The sequence below is a fragment of the Trichoplusia ni genome, chromosome 12 (genome assembly GCF_003590095.1).
Source record: "Trichoplusia ni isolate ovarian cell line Hi5 chromosome 12, tn1, whole genome shotgun sequence".
NCBI lineage: Eukaryota > Metazoa > Arthropoda > Insecta > Lepidoptera > Noctuidae > Trichoplusia > Trichoplusia ni.
In genome coordinates this window covers 8241265-8260120 of record NC_039489.1, presented here as the reverse complement: position 1 = coordinate 8260120, position 18856 = coordinate 8241265, and the positions used below count along the sequence as shown (strand labels likewise).

Sequence of the window (18856 nt, the reverse complement as noted above, 5' to 3'; positions counted from 1 at the left end):
CGTATTTAAATTTAAACGTTTTTTCTTGTATGGTTCGTTTTGTCTCGTGAAATAAGTAGATCATCATTATCCGAGCCACTGTACTAGTTTCCCAGCTACTGTGAGGTTCAGTGTGAGGAGGTCACCTCAAAGAATAGGTGTCAGACTTTCTAGCTTCTGACTAACTATAACAACTGTCAGAGATCTGATGTATGAATGACAGCCGCTACAATTTAACACGGACCACGTAACAGGGAATAATTCCATGGCTACTCTCATGACATAGATGGTGAACCATCCATTGACCGACCGTATCAAGCGTCGCTTAACCTGTGATGATGTAATGTAGTTGTAGCTTAGCCAAAGAGAGAGATAGAAACTGGTCGATCAATAGTCAAAAGATTTATATTATCAAGTGGTAAGAACGTATAGAAACTAGGTTATAGTTTAGGTAAATTATCTTTTTCTACGTAATGAGAAGCTTGTTAATCGGTTAAGAGTATTTACTTCCAGCTTAATTAAATAATATGGTATTTACATTTAAAGAATACAGAGTATTCATTATGTTATTAATTGCATTATTTCGGATCAATGAATAAAAGAGTCTTAGGTACAATGCTTTTGTTAGTGGTCGGTATTATAAAAGCGTGTTCTAAGTTATTTAATTATCATGTTAATATTTTAGTAAGGTACAAAAAACAGAAACAAAAGGCTCTCGATACTGAGGGTTACGTACAAATAAATTTACCATAAAAGTTGGTCACTTATGAGAGCGAATCAACTTTAACTTAAACTTATTTCCATTAATTGGGCCAATAGAAAAGTCTCATCTGAAATATCACGAGTTATCATGATTCATGTGGGCAGTGACAAGTGGGCCGAAGACGGACAAACAGCCAGACAGCCTTAGTAATATTAGGATTTCGTTACCTGTCTATATACTAGTACCTAGATAGGTACTAAGAAAGGTAGAAAGAGCATGGAACTCCAAAAAATAAAAAAATCCAAAACATTCCGATTTAATCTACATTTAGAATCTCTGACTGACAACCTAAGACGATAGTACAAGAACAATGAATGGGTTCTGATCAAATTGTATTAATAGATGGATTATACGGGTACAAACCGCTGAATTTATAATAGTGTTTCAAATCGTAGACAAGGCTTTAATTTAACTTGACCGAACGACGATTCGATTATTTTGATCGCATTGATTGGTATAGATGAATTGATTGTGCAATATTTTCGTCTATAGTATATTCATTCTTAATCTTAATACATTTATGTAAAATTATATGTAGATAGATCACCGAGAATCCTAAGACACAGAGGATAGATGGATAAAGAATTCGCTGTCAGTCTGTTTGCAAATTTGTCTTATATTCTGTAATAAGTAGAAATAGAAATTTCACAATTTATAGATTTTTAAACAGAACAACAAATTGTTTTTCAATAATCCTATTTGTGCGGAGGCCTTAGTGTCGCAACTCCCACTGACACTATTACGCACTTAATTTTCGCATTATCTATACTAATATATAAAGCTGAAGAGTTTGTTTGTTTGAACGCGGTAATCTCAGAAACTACTGGTCCAAATTGAAAAATTCTTGAATAGACCATTCATCGACGAAGGCTTTAGGCTATAAACCATCACACAGCGACTAAAAGGCGCGAATATACAATGGAAAATGTGAAAATAACAGGGCAGTATTAATTAAAATCAAATTATACCTAACTTTTTTACCCATCACAAGAATACTGTATCGGTATACATAAGTACTCTAAAGTACTCAATGAATTTCAAATCATACCAATCACTAAGAAAGCAAAGCTAAAGTAAACAAACCAACTGGATTGAATAAATTCAGACCACATTTAGTTTGAATTCTCCCTGCAATATATAACTGCAGACATACTTATATCTATGTAAGTAGTTTCTACCTCGTTCAACGACCAACTTTTTCCAATCTCCCACGGGCAAGCCATCACATTTCAAAGCAAGTCCGTTGTAGATGTGGAACAGAGATGCCGATCTACAGTCTACACCGCATAGCGCGCTATCTCGTTTTAACGTTACCAACGGCCGTACTGCAGATATTGGTAGGCCCTCAGATAGGAAATTTTAAAATGCTTATTGGAAATTCAACTTATCCAGACATTAGTTGATGTGAATACGATTGAGTTTAAAAAATAAGTTGGGAGAGAACATTGGCGTTTTTGTTTTGTTTAATCATTCTATTTGGAACTTAATTTGCATTAACGATTTGAATGTTTTGTTTTGTATTTGCTCTTTGTTTCGAATTGAAAATCTAATTAACACGCTTTTTACAGTCTGGATATAGGGAATGGATGAAATATAATTAGTACAACTGTTGGTTGAAGCTAATTGAATCGGATGGAATTTGTTTTTTGTTTGCTTGTTCAATAATTGGTATCTTTAAAGTATTCAGTTATTTTGTATAAGCCTTAAAATTCATTAATTAATTAATTTAGTGTATAGGATTCATTACCCAATTAACATAAAAGGTCCACTTAAATGGTGGTATCTTAATTTTCCACAGATATTGTATTTTTTTCCGCTCAAATAAAAATTGAGGTAAAGCAACGATAGATTCGGTTATAAAATTTATGGTTGACCAATTTTTAATTCAATTATTCGTTTTTCCTTAGAATATTTGTACAAAACGCTTATTATTCATACTCAGGAAAATTGACAAATAATTCATGTACTTTTGAAAAATGTTTCGTAGGCAGGTACAACTAACAATTTTTTCTAATTTTAACTCGAAGTCCGTACGAGCGATGTCTAACAAGTAGATAGCTTGACAAAGAAAACAATCAAAGGAGTTATAAAGAGAGTCCTCTACAAAGAAAGCCTTATCTCTAAAAGATTATCACAGTGAAGACTAGTGAGTATTCGGATACCGATAAGGCTAAAAATAAATCTCTAGAAACAAGATGAAGTTCTTATTAGTTGATATCTTGGAGTGCAAGGTATTTGGCATACGAGACGTCTTCTGCGCTTCTGGAGGGAGTTAGTATGGTTGGACTGAATCGAATCTCAAAATTACTCTAAGCAAAATGGGCGTGGGACAATACGTACACAAAAATAATGTGAAATTGTCCTTCAATTTTATTTTCATCCATCATGTATATTGCTAAAGTATTTTGCTTAACCCAGATAAGCCAGAAACTATTTTTGTCTTGGACAGCTGCATTTTTTTTATATTCTTAATTATGGCTCCAGAATTTCAGGACAAAAAAATAAAAAAGTAAAGTTTCCCTCGGAAAAGCTGAAAAACTACATCCCATATATGGGTCGGTCGGCTTTAACTTGGTTAAAATTAATCAAATAATGGGACTAGATGTCTTAATTTTAATGAACCCATGTATGGGTCGGTAGGTTCATCTGGGTTAATTTTAAAAGCGAAAGAAGTCAGGTAAAAACTTGAAAACAAATGAATCCAAATCCCAGCAAATGGTTGAAAAAAGGCGGATGTTGATAATATTTAATAATTTATTTTTCTAAGTTTGAATAAATCTGCGTCTGATCTCAAAAACACGTCGCTCCACTAGATTTTAATGTAGGGTTTAATTCTAATATTAGTCTAGAATTTTGGAAACTGAATGGAACAAAAATTTCGGGTTTTAAAATTACCTTTGCAAATGTTTGGACGTTATCTCCGAGTTTGTTTTGAATATGGAATTGGGAAATTGTTTTTTGGGTTTAAGTTTGTTTGTTCGTATTTAAATTTAAACGTTTTTTCTTGTATGGTTCGTTTTGTCTCGTGAAATAAGTAGATCATCATTATCCGAGCCACTGTACTAGTTTCCCAGCTACTGTGAGGTTCAGTGTGAGGAGGTCACCTCAAAGAATAGGTGTCAGACTTTCTAGCTTCTGACTAACTATAACAACTGTCAGAGATCTGATGTATGAATGACAGCCGCTACAATTTAACACGGACCACGTAACAGGGAATAATTCCATGGCTACTCTCATGACATAGATGGTGAACCATCCATTGACCGACCGTATCAAGCGTCGCTTAACCTGTGATGATGTAATGTAGTTGTAGCTTAGCCAAAGAGAGAGATAGAAACTGGTCGATCAATAGTTAAAATATTTATATTATCAAGTGGTAAGAACGTATAGAAACTAGGTTATAGTTTAGGTAAATTATGTTTTTCTACGTAATGAGAAGCTTGTTAATCGGTTAAGAGTATTTACTTCCAGCTTAATTAAATAATATGGTATTTATATTTAAAAGAATACTGAGCATTAATAACGTTATTAATTGCATTATTTCGGATCAATGAATAAAAGAGTCTTAGGTACAATGCTTTTGTTAGTGGTCGGTATTATAAAAGCGTGTTCTAAGTTATTTAATTATCATGTTAATATTTTAGTAAGGTACAAAAAACAGAAACAAAAGGCTCTCGATACTGAGGGTTACGTACAAATAAATTTACCATAAAAGTTGGTCACTTATGAGAGCGAATCAACTTTAACTTAAACTTATTTCCATTAATTGGGCCAATAGAAAAGTCTCATCTGAAATATCACGAGTTATCATGATTCATGTGGGCAGTGACAAGTGGGCCGAAGACGGACAAACAGCCAGACAGCCTTAGTAATATTAGGATTTCGTTACCTGTCTATATACTAGTACCTAGATAGGTACTAAGAAAGGTAGAAAGAGCATGGAACTCCAAAAAATAAAAAAATCCAAAACATTCCGATTTAATCTACATTTAGAATCTCTGACTGACAACCTAAGACGATAGTACAAGAACAATGAATGGGTTCTGATCAAATTGTATTAATAGATGGATTATACGGGTACAAACCGCTGAATTTATAATAGTGTTTCAAATCGTAGACAAGGCTTTAATTTAACTTGACCGAACGACGATTCGATTATTTTGATCGCATTGATTGGTATAGATGAATTGATTGTGCAATATTTTCGTCTATAGTATATTCATTCTTAATCTTAATACATTTATGTAAAATTATATGTAGATAGATCACCGAGAATCCTAAGACACAGAGGATAAAGACAATCTAAGTACTAAGAATTCGCTGTCAGTCTGTTTGCAAATTTGTCTTATATTCTGTAATAAGTAGAAATAGAAATTTCACTTATATAATTTCACAAATTGTTTTTCAATAATCCTATTTGTGCGGAGTCCTTAGTGTCGCAACTCCCACTGACACTATTACGCACTTAATTTTCGCATTATCTATACTAATATATAAAGCTGAAGAGTTTGTTTGTTTGTTTGTAAGCGCTAATCTCAGAAACTACTGGTCCAAATTGAAAAATTCTTAAAAAGACCATTCATCGACGAAGGCTTTAGGCTATAAACCATCACACAGCGACTAATAGGAGCTCAGATACAATGGAAAATGTGAAAAAAACAGGGCAGGTATAAATCATAACTTACATCTTCTACCCACGGGGACGAAGTCGCGAGCAACAGCTAGTATTGAATAAAATCAAATTATACCTAACTTTTTGATCCGTTCACAAGAATACTATGTAAAGTACTCAATGAATTTAAAATCATACCAATCACTAAAAAAGCAAAGCTAACGTAAACAAACCAACTGGATTGTATAAATTCAGACCACATTTAGTTTGAATTCTCCCTGCAATATATAGCTGCAGACATACTTATATCTATGTAAGTAGTTTCTACCTCGTTCAACGACCAACTTTTTCCAATCTCCCACGGGCAAGCCATCACATTTCAAAGCAAGTCCGTTGTAGATGTGGAACAGAGATGCCGATCTACAGTCTACACCGCATAGCGCGCTATCTCGTTTTAACGTTACCAACGGCCGTACTGCAGATATTGGTAGGCCCTCAGATAGGAAATTTTAAAATGCTTATTGGAAATTCAACTTATCCAGACATTAGTTGATGTGAATACGATTGAGTTTAAAAAATAAGTTGGGAGAGAACATTGGCGTTTTTGTTTTGTTTTATCATTCTATTTGGAACTTAATTTGCATTAACGATTTGAATGTTTTGTTTTGTATTTGCTCTTTGTTTCGAATTGAAAATCTAATTAACACGCTTTTTACAGTCTGGATATAGGGAATGGATGAAATAGAATTAGTACAACTGTTGGTTGAGGCTAATTGAATCGGATGGAATTTGTTTTTTGTTTGCTTGTTCAATAATTGGTATCTTTAAAGTATTCAGTAATTTTGTATAAGCCTTAAAATTTATTAATTAATTCATTTAGTGTATAGGATTAATTACCCAATGGACATAAATGGTCCAGGTACCTAAATGGTGGTATCTTAATATTCCACAGATAATGTATTTTTTTCCGCTCACATAAAAATTTACGTTTAGCAACAATAGATTCGGTTATGAAATTAATAATTAATTATATAAATAACCAATTTTTAATTCAATTATTGGTTTTTCCTTAGAATATTTGTACAAAACAAATTGAAAATTGGAAAATTGAAAAATAATTCATATACTTTTGGAAAATGTTACGTAAACAGGTATAACTAAAATTTTTTTCTAATTTTAACTCGAAGTCCGTACGAGCGAAGTCTAACAAGTAGATAGCTTGACAAAGAAAACAATCAAAGGAGTTATAAAGAGAGTCCTCTACAAAGAAAGCCTTATCTCAAAAAGATTATCACAGTGAAGACTAGTGTTGGGGATTCGTATTCTGATAAGTCTCAAAATAAATCTCTAGAAACAAGATGAAGTTCTTATTAGTTGATATCTTGGAGTGCAAGGTATTTGCATACGAGACATCTTCTGCGCTTCTGGAGGGAGTTAGTATGGTTGGACTGAATCGAATCTCAAAATTACTCTAAGCAAAATGGGCGTGGGGCAATACGTACACAAAAATAATGTAAAACTGTACTTCAATTTGGTTTTCATCCATCATGTATTTTGCTTAATTTTAAAAGCGAAAGAAGTCAGGTAAAAACTTGAAAACATATGAATCAAAATCCCAGCAAATCGTTGAAAAAAGGCGGATATTGATAATATTTAATAATTTATTTTTCTAAGTTTGAATAAATCTGCGTCTGATCTCAAAAACACGTCCTTATCTAAATCCAAGCAAGACATGTTTTTCTCCTAAATGGAAGAAGGTATTAGGAATTAATTAGTTCCAAGTCTTTATACCGCGACAACAATTAGTGTCTTGCGGTTACTGATTACAGACTAGTAGACTAGTCTGGAGAAATAATTAGCTAAAGTAAATGAAGTTTTCGTGTGGTATCCAACCTCGGTGAAAGGTTTTCTCTGTCTTTATTTCTCCTTCAGCTGTTACAGAAATTGATCGTTCATTGAAAGTGGTAATTAGCTTTCGTTGCGTAGATGTCTTTATGTAGGTTATATATTTTGTAGATATTTAGTATTAATCACCGCGTAAAAGCCTTTTTTTCATGTAAAAGCCACCTGGATGGTCTTGCTCATCTAAGGATTTTAGTCCATGTTACAAAAGAAGCAAAGATGGTGATTAGTGTTTCTTTCTTTCTTTCCCCTAATAGGAAGAAGGGTGTGCCCATAAATGGGAAATATAATATGCTAGTATTCATTACTTATAGTGTAGAAACAAGCAGACTTTAGACGAACTAACAAAAGCTATGATTGAAATAGGTTCAGAGATTGAACAATATACAATAATACTTGCAATATGAGAACAGAAATATTACATATTTGATTATCCACATACGAATCAATACCTAGTTCATAAAATACAAACAAAGGCTACCACTTATTTACAATCGTTTAAAACACTCTTGCGTTTGCAACATTGAATACAAGAAGAAAATCGATTTCTCTTATATTGCTATGTGCCTTAGTATCAATAGTGCTACTGAAACAACTCAATATAAAGTTTGTGTCACGGGAAAATGAAACAACGCCGAAAGCTCAAAGCGTCAAAGCTTAGGACCTAGACGTGATGTTTACCGAATATTCGGTTGTTTGAATATTACCTGATATTATTTGACGTGAGTTTCAATTAGATTTAATATTCTACAACGTTTATACAGCGCCATCTTATATCAAATAGGGTATGTGACTAAAATATCAAAGCAGTACGTCAGACCAGTTTTCAAAAAAAAATGAATAAATATTGGATCAAATAAAAGTTGTTTCACGTTAAATAAAAAAAGTCAGAATAATTAATCTAGTCTGAACTTCTGAGTCTGAAACATAATACGGTCACAAATACACGATATGAGATAGAAGAACAAGAACCTCTTCTTTTTTAAAGTCGAAAATTACGATTACAAATGGTTGGAAATAAGCCGTTTATTTATTTATCGAGTTTTTGTAAAAAATCACCCCAAACTCTTTACCTTAGTCACGACAGGAAAGAGAAACACAAACAGGAACAAAACATTATTGTTTAGAACGCTGGACATTACGGACACAAATCTAAACGTTTACACTAATCAAATAAGACCGAGCAACAATGGAACAATTGTCACGATTTTGCACCGTCCACTGGCTATAGATGTCCAAGAAAGGATTACAGGGGGCTACCACTGCATGAAATAATAATGCTGCAGGTGTGGGAGTGAGATGACACTCTACGCATTCTAATTCTCTATCTCCTTTGCACAACTGAAATGGTATTATTTTAAGATGAAGTGGTAGGCGTTCAGGTGCCTGCAATGTCCGGAATTACTAAGTATTGTGCCCGTTTTCAATTGAATGTAGTGCTTAATGTGCTTATCTCAGATCCTATATAATAGCTGGCTTTGTGGACCGTCTTAAGATAGATGAAACTGTTTTTGGGATAATAGTGGTTGCGGTTTATTAAAATTTTCATTTGTTCATGTAATGAGAAGGAACTAGAACTGGGTTGTTCCTAATTTTAGCTTGTTAAAGTATCGACATTTTTCAGTATAAAAAAAGATGATTCTCTTGACTTCTGAATTTTCAATTATGTTTTTTTGGAAGTCCTGTGTGTTTCTTGGACGTATAGAATGTTAATAAAATTTTATAGACACCAAAGGAATTTTTTTTGTCGAGGAAAAATCCTTCGAGAATTCAGTTGCATGTGACACAAGACATTTGAATTGAATAGAATCTTAATATAGTCACACAATCCAGAAAAAGGAAACAAGGGTTAAACTTATTTTCCCTTACGAAGTAAGCAGATACGATTTCTCTTATAGAAGGTCAGATAAGCTCAAATCGCGATACCAAAAAATAATCTTACACTCGGATTTCATTTGGTTTTCCATTTTGCAAATAAGATTTGGCACTCAACCGATGAATCGAACAAAACCGATCAGGAATTTGAAGCATTTGTAACTGTTGAAAAAGAGGAATGAAACTCTTTCCTTTAGTGATATTTTGAAGTGGGACAACTTATGTTTGGCACATCATGAAAGGTCTTAAAATAAAAATCGATTCAATTGTGGACTTGTATGTCGGAAACGGCAGGTGATAGAGAGAAAGTAACATACTCTTCAATTAAAAATGTTAGGAAAGTAAGTAGTTATAAAACTAGGTATTAAAAACAGTCTTCATTGATTGCAACTTCTGATATTTCAGTTGTAATGTACCCTAATCTTATGTTACATACTCATAGGTATCTGCTATGCTACATATGAATGTTGTAGATTTCCGTGAACCAAACATGATGTGGATTAAAAATGATACCCACCTCCTCCATTTGACAAGTTTTTTTTTTTAATCGAATCCAAAAGCCCAATTACAAATTCCCCTCAGTTTTACAGCTTCCGAAAATAGTTAAATAGTCCTGTCTTTCGTAGTTCCGCGTTTAATTCACTTTTGGTATGAAATTGGAATGTGCCATTTTTAAAACCAAAATGGCGTTTCCCGCCAAACTTTAAGAAAAAGTTTCACGAGAACTATTGTGTTCAGTATTTGAACTATGCTGTGTAACTTTTAGTGGTTGAACTAAGGTTATTATTTTAAATGATATTTTCTCTGCGCTCTTACTATGTTCCTTTAAACTTCTTACTGCGGGACTTATGCTGGTATTGAAGAGAGCTAGCACTGTATACTGTATATTGTACCGTCTCGCTTTCACAAAGGTTTTAGTCCTGAATAAAGAGCTCATAGTAGAGAAACTGGTGTTATCCGTGTTACCGTTGCTTAATTCAATGTTTGTTAAACGGCAAGACAAATACGTCATCTGTGAAAATTTAACTATCTAGCTTTTACAGGTGAAAGTAACAGTTTGACAACCAGTCTAACCAAGGGTTATCGTGCTGCCCAGGTAACTGGGATGAGGAGGTCAGATAGGCAGTCACTCCTTGTAAAACACTGGTACTTAGTTGAAACCAGTTAGACTGGCTGACCCCAACATAGTTGGGAAAAGGCTAGGCCGATGATGGAGGTGACAGTAGCAGAGAAATAAAGATGTACATACTAATTAAAATTGTTTGTTGCAGCAACATCGCTCGTGACGTACGCGGGAGAACGGTTCGACTTCATCCTGGAGGCGAACAATGAAATTGACAACTATTGGATCAGATACCGCGGGCTAATGGACTGTGATGAAGTGTAAGTTCTACGAAATGTGATAAAATATTATTCTATTTTTTTGTTACGTAGTCTAGCCAATATTGTTTTTGCACTGACGGAGGATAAATCATTTCGAAGAAGTCGGGATATTGTTGTGTGTAAACAAATATGGCCTTTATTTTAATGTTCTTATCTAATGGAGAAAGAATTATGCCGAATTTTTAAATGAATTATCTTATCTTTATTTGCCTGTAAATTTGCATTAAAAAAAAAAACAAAATAAACAGCTCTAACACGAATGACATTCAAGTAACATGCATAAGCATGCATGCTACTACATTAAATTAAAAAAAAACATTAAATAAATGTTTACTAAATAATGTTAAATAGTTATAAAAGTTGTTGTTGTTCTGTTTTTAATGTTTTATTTGTCTGTATGAGTATGTGTCTGTCATTTTGTGTAAATATGGGTGTATACCTGAAAATAAACGTATTTTAATTTAATTTAATTTAATTTAATAAGACACCGAGAGTCAAGAAAAGCATTCCTTGATCACAAAAATGCTTTTCATACCCGGGCATCGATCCCACCGACACATCGCGTACGGTGGGTTTGGCGTGGTGACCAAAAACGCTTGGCTATCAGGGCAGTCAAAATAAGATCAAAATATGCATAAAGACTAGAATGTCAAACGTTTCAACGTTACACTACGTTAAAACAAAACAATACTTTGTCAGAGCAATTCCGCAGAAAGAAATTATCTGAAAGCATACCATAATATCAGAATTGCACTCACTATCGGTATACATTGATAACACAGAGGAAATAGCATGTTTTGTACCTCCGACTAACGATCCAACTCGAATTGAATTAACTTGCATCGATACACACAACCCATAAATTCTGTATCACGTTGGTTAGCAATATTTTAGTAAGATCAATGACTAGACATGGAGCTATGCTTGATTGTCTGAATAACAATCGGATGGTCCACTTGTCATATCGCAGATTTATTTGATTTGAGAATGAGGAATGGGTTTTTGGTCTTGTAGAAATGATGAGGACAATATCGGGTACCGTAATGTTATTAGAATCGTTTGACTTATAAATGCGTGAGTTAAGAGTAAAATACGAAAAATCTTAGTGTAGAAAAGGATGGCCTATTTCGTGGCTTAACTTCTTCGAATAATGGAAATGATGACTGCGTATAAAGTAAAAATATTTTTAGTCCCTTACAAAAATAAATAAAAATATTAGACTAGTATTTAGTAGTATTTTTCTGGACAGCAAAAATTTACACAGACAAAAACCTTCAAATAGAACAGCATTCACAAAAATAGTGAAAAATAGTAACAGAACAGCATTCACAGAAATGACGTCATCACTAAATTTCATTCACTATAATTTGTATAAAACATGTGTGCTTGGATAAAATAAAAAAAATAATGTAAAAAAAAACCATCATATTTTCTCTTCGCAAAAACAATTGTAACCTCATTAATCTTATTCTCCAGAAATTACATCAGAAAAGCACCCATTTTCCTAACTGCATTTTCAAGTCTACATAGTTTTGGCCACACACAAGACAGTATCCAGTATCAAATGCTCAGTTTGTCAATATTAAACGGGAGCGCATGTAACGGCGTATATACCTGGACTATGTCAATAATGTTATGTGTTTGTTTATAGCTTCACAAAGGCGAAGCAAGTCGGTGTGTTGCACTACGAAGGAGCGATGGAGTCTGAACCCCCCGGCGATCCGACCTGGGAAGAGTTGCATAATGATGGTTTGGTAAGTTATTTAGCTTACCTACTATTATATTTTTTAAGAAATTTTAAAGAAAATAAGCGTAATAAGATGTGCTTATTTTAGGATACCGTTTTCGAAGGGTAAAACCGAAACCTTTTAAAAAGTCTTCGCTATTCATCCGTCTGTCTGTATGTCTATCACTAGGATGCATCTCGTAGACTGTGAAAGCTAGACAAATATACATTTCAGGCGAAGTATTTTTATTTCAGCTGTACTGAACAACAAATAATAAAAATCGGGGTTAAGCAACGGTTACGATTAGGTAGGCATAGTTACGAATTTGATGAATGACCAATTTCTTTAGCAAGTTTTCTTTCAAAACAACGCGAGTCCGACTCGCATTTGACCGTTTTTCCTTTCTTTAATCACCTACCTATTAAAAAAAAATTGTTCACACTGATAAACTACCCACTACATTAAAACCAACCCTTAAAGACACCTTTTCACGACTATTCCCAAAACTTGCATATAAATACATAAATAATAAACTCAGTAAAAGCGTCATTTCATTGCATATTCAACGAAGGACTTACTACCACCCAAGGTCACATTTTGACCCTATAAAAATGTATTGGCTACCGCGGTTTCACAATGGTGTATGGTATCGCACCCTCGTGCGTCGTAAAAACTCTAAGGGGTAGTGACGAAGGCACTATGATAGACAGCCTCAATGCTTATCAAAGACACGCATAATAAAGTGATATTTTTGTTTATGGTATATTTACTTATCTGTGGCAAGGGAAACGTACGGTTAAAACGAGTTCGGGCCTTTTGTTTATGATCTTGCGGAAAATCGATTTTACTACTTTTGTTTTGAAATATCAGGAGAATTTTATATGAAACTAATAAGACACAAAGGTATTCAAATAACAAATCCAATTAAAAATAAATGAAATCTATAGCCGTATCATTGGATTAGAAATAAACGCCTATTTCGAATGCCTTACAAAAAGGTCAGAAAGCGAACCTTAAATTACGTGGCAGTAATTCAGCTAGACCTAAAGTCTAACATTAATTAACCCTTTTTTGGGGAAACTTTTTGCCCACTTATTCCAAGTTCCCGAAGAAATGGCACCATCTGATTCAGTGGGGAAACTTGATAATTTACTGGCTTAACTTGTCACATTACCTCTTAGTGGACTTAATAGGGTTGGGTTGGGTTCACAGATGCGGATGCAATGGGTTGTATTAAGGTTATGAGATTTTCTTCCGCCTATTCATGAGTGATTTAAAAAACTGTAGCAGTTTTTTGTTTTACATTTTTAGAATGAATAATTCTTTGACGAAAAATAGTCATTCAAATTGTAAGGCATCACGCTATCGGTATGCCGGACGAATAAAACCTATTTTATTGTTATCGTCATTGTAGAATGTACTCATAAATAACCAAAATTGCTCATCTATATTAGGCCTTACTAAAATTCCCAAAGAAACATCAACAAAGAAAACAAACAAGGCACAAATAAATAAAAGTACGAAAACCCACTAAATTACTCCGAACAACATTCAATTGCGGATTACGACTGTCGCAATACCACCGCAGAGTAATAGACGAAAAAAACTATAAGATAAGACTCTTATCGGCATAACGACGATATTAGGCAGGTCACAAAATCAAATCGCCTGCAGATCTGGTAAAATTATCCCTTTGGTAGAACGGCGCTGTAGTGTGCCACTGGCCGAATGCCAGATACCATCCCAACCGAAAGCTCTGCACAAGATTAAAATAATGTAGAGGTTCTAAGTAAAATATTCTGGAGTTCGTATCTTAGGGATTTGGTGTTTGCTTATCGATTTAGGTAAGTGCGAGCTTGGCTTTTTATGCACATGTACGGATGTTGGACCAGAACCTGGCAAGAAACTTTAGTCTGAGCGTATTTAAGTATGGAAGGAATTTACGATGTGAGGAAACATATTTTTGGACAAAATTAAAATTTGTATCTTTAGATGAAAATGGCGGTCAAAAAGTTGCTGTATCAAGCGTGAATTTCTAAAGAATAAGAAACAAAAAAATTAGAATATTCTTTTAAGTTAAGTCATCATTGAAAAAAAAGCCTGGTTCCTTCTAAAGGACAAGAGACATCGAGAACTATAATGTAATCCGCCTGTTAATAAAATAGACAGTAGACGCGACAATCAGTTAAGACGACATTCAAGCATCTAAAAATATCTCCGTAATTATAATTATTCATCCATCTGTAACTAAATACATTTCAAATACGAGACAACCTCGAGACTTTACAAACATTTCAATATCAAAAGATATAGCTATTTAAGTACTTCGAAGTATCAACAGTAAAGTGCTGAGATAAGGCGTCTATAAAAATAGTGAATATCATCGAACGTCGCAAGCACCACATTAACCCATTTCTCACAATTAACTTTTACTTGTGAGAGATAAGGCACTAATATGTTTTCTCCCCTCTCTTTACCCCCTGCCCCTGTACTAAGACCGCGGTTAGGGTGGTACGGGGTATCGTATCGTAAAATATCTGCAACGTTAGGAATATTTTAGCTGAAAAGTCGTTTTTGTTTCGTCTATTTGGACCAGTGATATCTCGTTGACTCCCACTTAGTGCTTTTATGAATGCTTTGAACATTTTACGATAACATGACAGTCGGAGTATTTTCGAGAGGAGTATTCATGTTGGTCACCAAACTGTTTCTTTTTTGGCCAACAGTTACGAAGTTGTGTCGATTTAATATTAAAGATATAATTATGTTTAATCACGGCTAGAAAAAACTTCCAAAGAAACAAATAAAAGAATCGAGTCTCACTCGTGGTACTGAGGATTCAGTACCAGTGACGATGCCTTGAGTTTCTCGCAAATTTTGATCGTAACAATAGTTTCTTAATCTAGATCGTTTTTAATATTTGTTGCTATAGCGGCAATAGAAATAAATCCTCTGTAAAAATTAAATATTCTAGCTATCGCAGTTCCTAAGATACAATTGACCGATCCAGACGGATAAACAGCGGTGCCTTAGTAAAGGGATTTCTACCCTTTGGTGATCTACAGTATCACATATTCTCTATAATGTGGTTACCCATACAAAAATACATATGCATTTGATGATTAACGGACGTTTTCCTTACAGCAACTGAACGCCTTGAACAAAGGTGAAGAAGATGATGAAACGATCAGTGTTGCTGAGATGAGGTCACTGGAAGGTCATGACGATAGCCTGAAGGAAGTAGCGGACTATCAGTTCTACGTTGCGTATGACTTCTACGCCAAGAACAATTCCCACTTCCACAGGTCACCTTACTACGGATATTACCAAGGTGAGATGAGAATTTGATAAAACTAGCTGATACAATTCTTATCCAGAGCGCATCCAGAACAAATCCGGAAAAAAATATTTCAATCGGTCCAGCCTTTAAGGAGATCATTGTCGTAACCGCGTACAGTAGATTTTTATACATATTTAAAGAATGGTATCTTGCTTAATTTAAGTCGTATTTTTATTGCTGTCTCATATTTGATGGGCATTATGGCAACAACAGTATAAAATCTACTAAAGAGAAAATACTTTGTATTTAAAGTTTTTATTTTTTTAATCCTACTGAAATGGCTGAAATTGAGCAATATTTTTCTGGCTCATATTTTTATAGATTCACTTTTTTCTAGACCTTTAGGTATTTAATAAAAATAATTGATTCTAGTTGATCTTAAATTGGTTATGCGAGAACATCTCAAATAAAATAATCTTGCCAAGAAAAATAATTTGAAAATATTGTAAATTATTCATTTTAAAATTATGTAAATGATTAAAACAAATACGTCGAATATCAAATTTCATTAAACAGTTAACGAAGTTTGATCCCAAACTGCGTCTTAGCTGTGATAATAAGAATTTTATCCATTGCGAATTTTCATAAAACATGATTGATGTAATTATTAAATGAGAAAGTCGCAATTAAGAGAATAACGAGTCCGTAACAAATTTTGCAATTCATCAAATAAATAAAGGTGTTCCTAATTAAGGGCATTCATTGGATGTCGTGCAAAGTTAATGACGTATTTAGTTCATGAACTTAGAAAATGGAAGAATAATTACAAATTTTACCTTCGCCATAATAATTTTCTTTTCATGTAAAACTGAAATCAAATGTTGAAAAAGTTGGAGCAACTTGAAATTCATTTTCCATCTAGGTTAATAAAGTTTTCATGCCCATTTTCGTAAAGGATTCGAAAGTCTTGACTTTTGAGGCCGCTGTTACCACTTGTTATTTTTTATTTTACAGTTCCGGAAAAGCAAAATCGTCTATACACACCTCAACTCAACCACATCAGTATGAAGCTGCCTTCAAGCCCCTTACTCACAGCCCGACCTTCAGCTGACAACTTCTGCAATGCATCAAGCATCGAGGAATCATGTACCGAGGGCTACTGCGAATGCTCCCACGTGTTATCTGTAAAACTAAACTCTGTAGTGGAACTAATCATAGTTGATGAAGGAGTAACGTTTGACGCGAACCATCCCTTCCATCTACACGGCCATTCCTTCAGAGTTGTTGGTCTCAGGAGACTAGCTAAAGAAATAACAGTTGACGAAATCAAAGCATATGACAAAGCTGGTCTATTGAAACGTAATTTGAAGAATGCCCCCATTAAGGACACTGTTACTGTACCGGATGGAGGTTATACAGTCATCAGATTTAAGGCCGACAATCCTGGATATTGGCTTTTCCATTGCCACATAGAATTCCACGTCGAAATTGGTATGGCGTTGGTATTCAAAGTAGGGGAACATAAAGATATGGCCCCTATACCACGAGATTTCCCAACCTGTGGTAGCTATTTGCCTGATAACATGTTGGAACACGCAACTACCGAGAAATCAAAGACCACTGACTCGATTTCCATATCGCATTGGTGGCCTGTTGTCTTCATAAACAACAGCACATCAGCAAGCACTAGTATATATGCTTCGGACTTGGCGATAGTTTTTAGTATATTGTTATTAACACTAAATTTGCGATCGTAGTTACAATTTTAGAATAGTTAATCTAGATTGTTGATGTTAATAGTACTATTACTATTTCATGCGAATATTTTAAGCTGATGATCAGCTTTCGAATATGTACTTACTTAAATTTTATTTATTTCTTGTAAATGTAAGTTTTCTTGAGATTGCCTTCGACAGCATACAATTTGTATACAAATAATTTAAAATGGCTTTAACCTGATATTCTTTCAAATATAGCGTAGCTGCGACAAAACTAAGGTCGTGATTCGTAGTACATAGTTATAAAATTGCGATTTTATCTTGCCTAATATTTGAAAATTATAATCTAATTTCTAACATGTATCAAAAATAATAATAGGCATTACAACGAAAAGTGCGGCAATAAGAATGTTGAATTTTAAACGATTCATTGTCATTTTAGCTATAAGTTCTAACCCGTTTTTGACTTGCCATGTCTGATAATTTATTTTAAGCATTTGTTCTTTGTTATATTTATCTTTTTAGTTATCATAAATGATATTTCCTTCTGTGTCATCTTGCCTGTGTTATTTCTAAGGTGTAATCAGATTGCATACTCCCAAAACGTGTTTGTTTGGTTTTCTATTCGGTCCTGAAATGGTATTACCGAAATAAGCAAAAATTTAATGGCGATCAGTGTTATCACCGTCGTTAGATATCGATCGAGTTTGATTTCATATTGTGATACTGCTCCAATAGGGATGATGACTGAGTATAAAAAGTTAATTTAGTCCGCCCGATATTATTTTTAAAGTTTCGGAGAGGTGGCTTGTGAATTTCCGCGTCATTTCCATTCATTGTAGTTTATGTTTGATAGGCACAGAGAATCCATAATTTTTCAGTAAACTCTATCGCCGGACGATGAAATAAAATGTCATCGTCTCTATTAACACTTGCGTCACGATCAAGAATATCAACTCGATCTCGATTCACTTGAACCAAAACTCGATTCGAACGGGAGTAGGCCCACTGTTTACCTGTATCGACTAGTACTTATTGTTCACCATTGTAATCGAGAGCTTCATCGCCAATATTAATACTTACAACTGGAGATTATATTATAAGTTTGTGATTGGTTTTAAACGAATCGACCAAAATAGTGTTGAACATTTTATGAAAATGTTTAGGTTTGTTATACGCGTTGATGATATGTGATATTATTTAGTTTCATAATAATAATGTAATTTAAATATAGATTATTTTTAATGGAAATAAGTACACTTACCAACTGCATCAAATATTGTTTTATTTATGGCATTTTTATATAATCTAATTTGTGTTGTCTTCTTTTTACACCAACTGGTATTCACGAAAAGGTTAAGACGATATGGATAGCCGAGTGTATGAAGACACTACAGCGAACCCACTAGGTGCGACGTTTCTGTGATCCACAAATGTTTGTCTTTGAGCAAGTGACTTGAGTGTCTGTGAAAACTCCAAGAAAAGAGGATAAAAAGCCTTGTTAACAAAAAAAAATAGGCTATCTATTTATAATTTAAATACAATCAGCAGCCTATTGTTTATGCTGTTTAATATTGTATGAATATTTTACCAAAACAATTTTATTAAACCGCAATT

General features: G+C 33.9%; 1 protein-coding gene across 1 annotated transcript in view; it reads left to right on the top strand.

The window, feature by feature from the left end:
- LOC113499182 (laccase-4-like) overlaps positions 1 to 18248 on the top strand; it is a 93478-nt gene extending 75230 nt beyond the window's left edge. Inside the window, exons 8-11 of the mRNA XM_026879553.1 lie at positions 10403 to 10514; positions 12166 to 12268; positions 15386 to 15572; positions 16536 to 18248. Coding sequence (XP_026735354.1) covers positions 10403 to 10514; positions 12166 to 12268; positions 15386 to 15572; positions 16536 to 17278 — 1145 coding nt within the window. The 3' untranslated portion in view covers positions 17279 to 18248. The remainder of the gene's footprint in view (positions 1 to 10402; positions 10515 to 12165; positions 12269 to 15385; positions 15573 to 16535) is intronic.
- Positions 18249 to 18856: the final 608 nt, after the last annotated feature.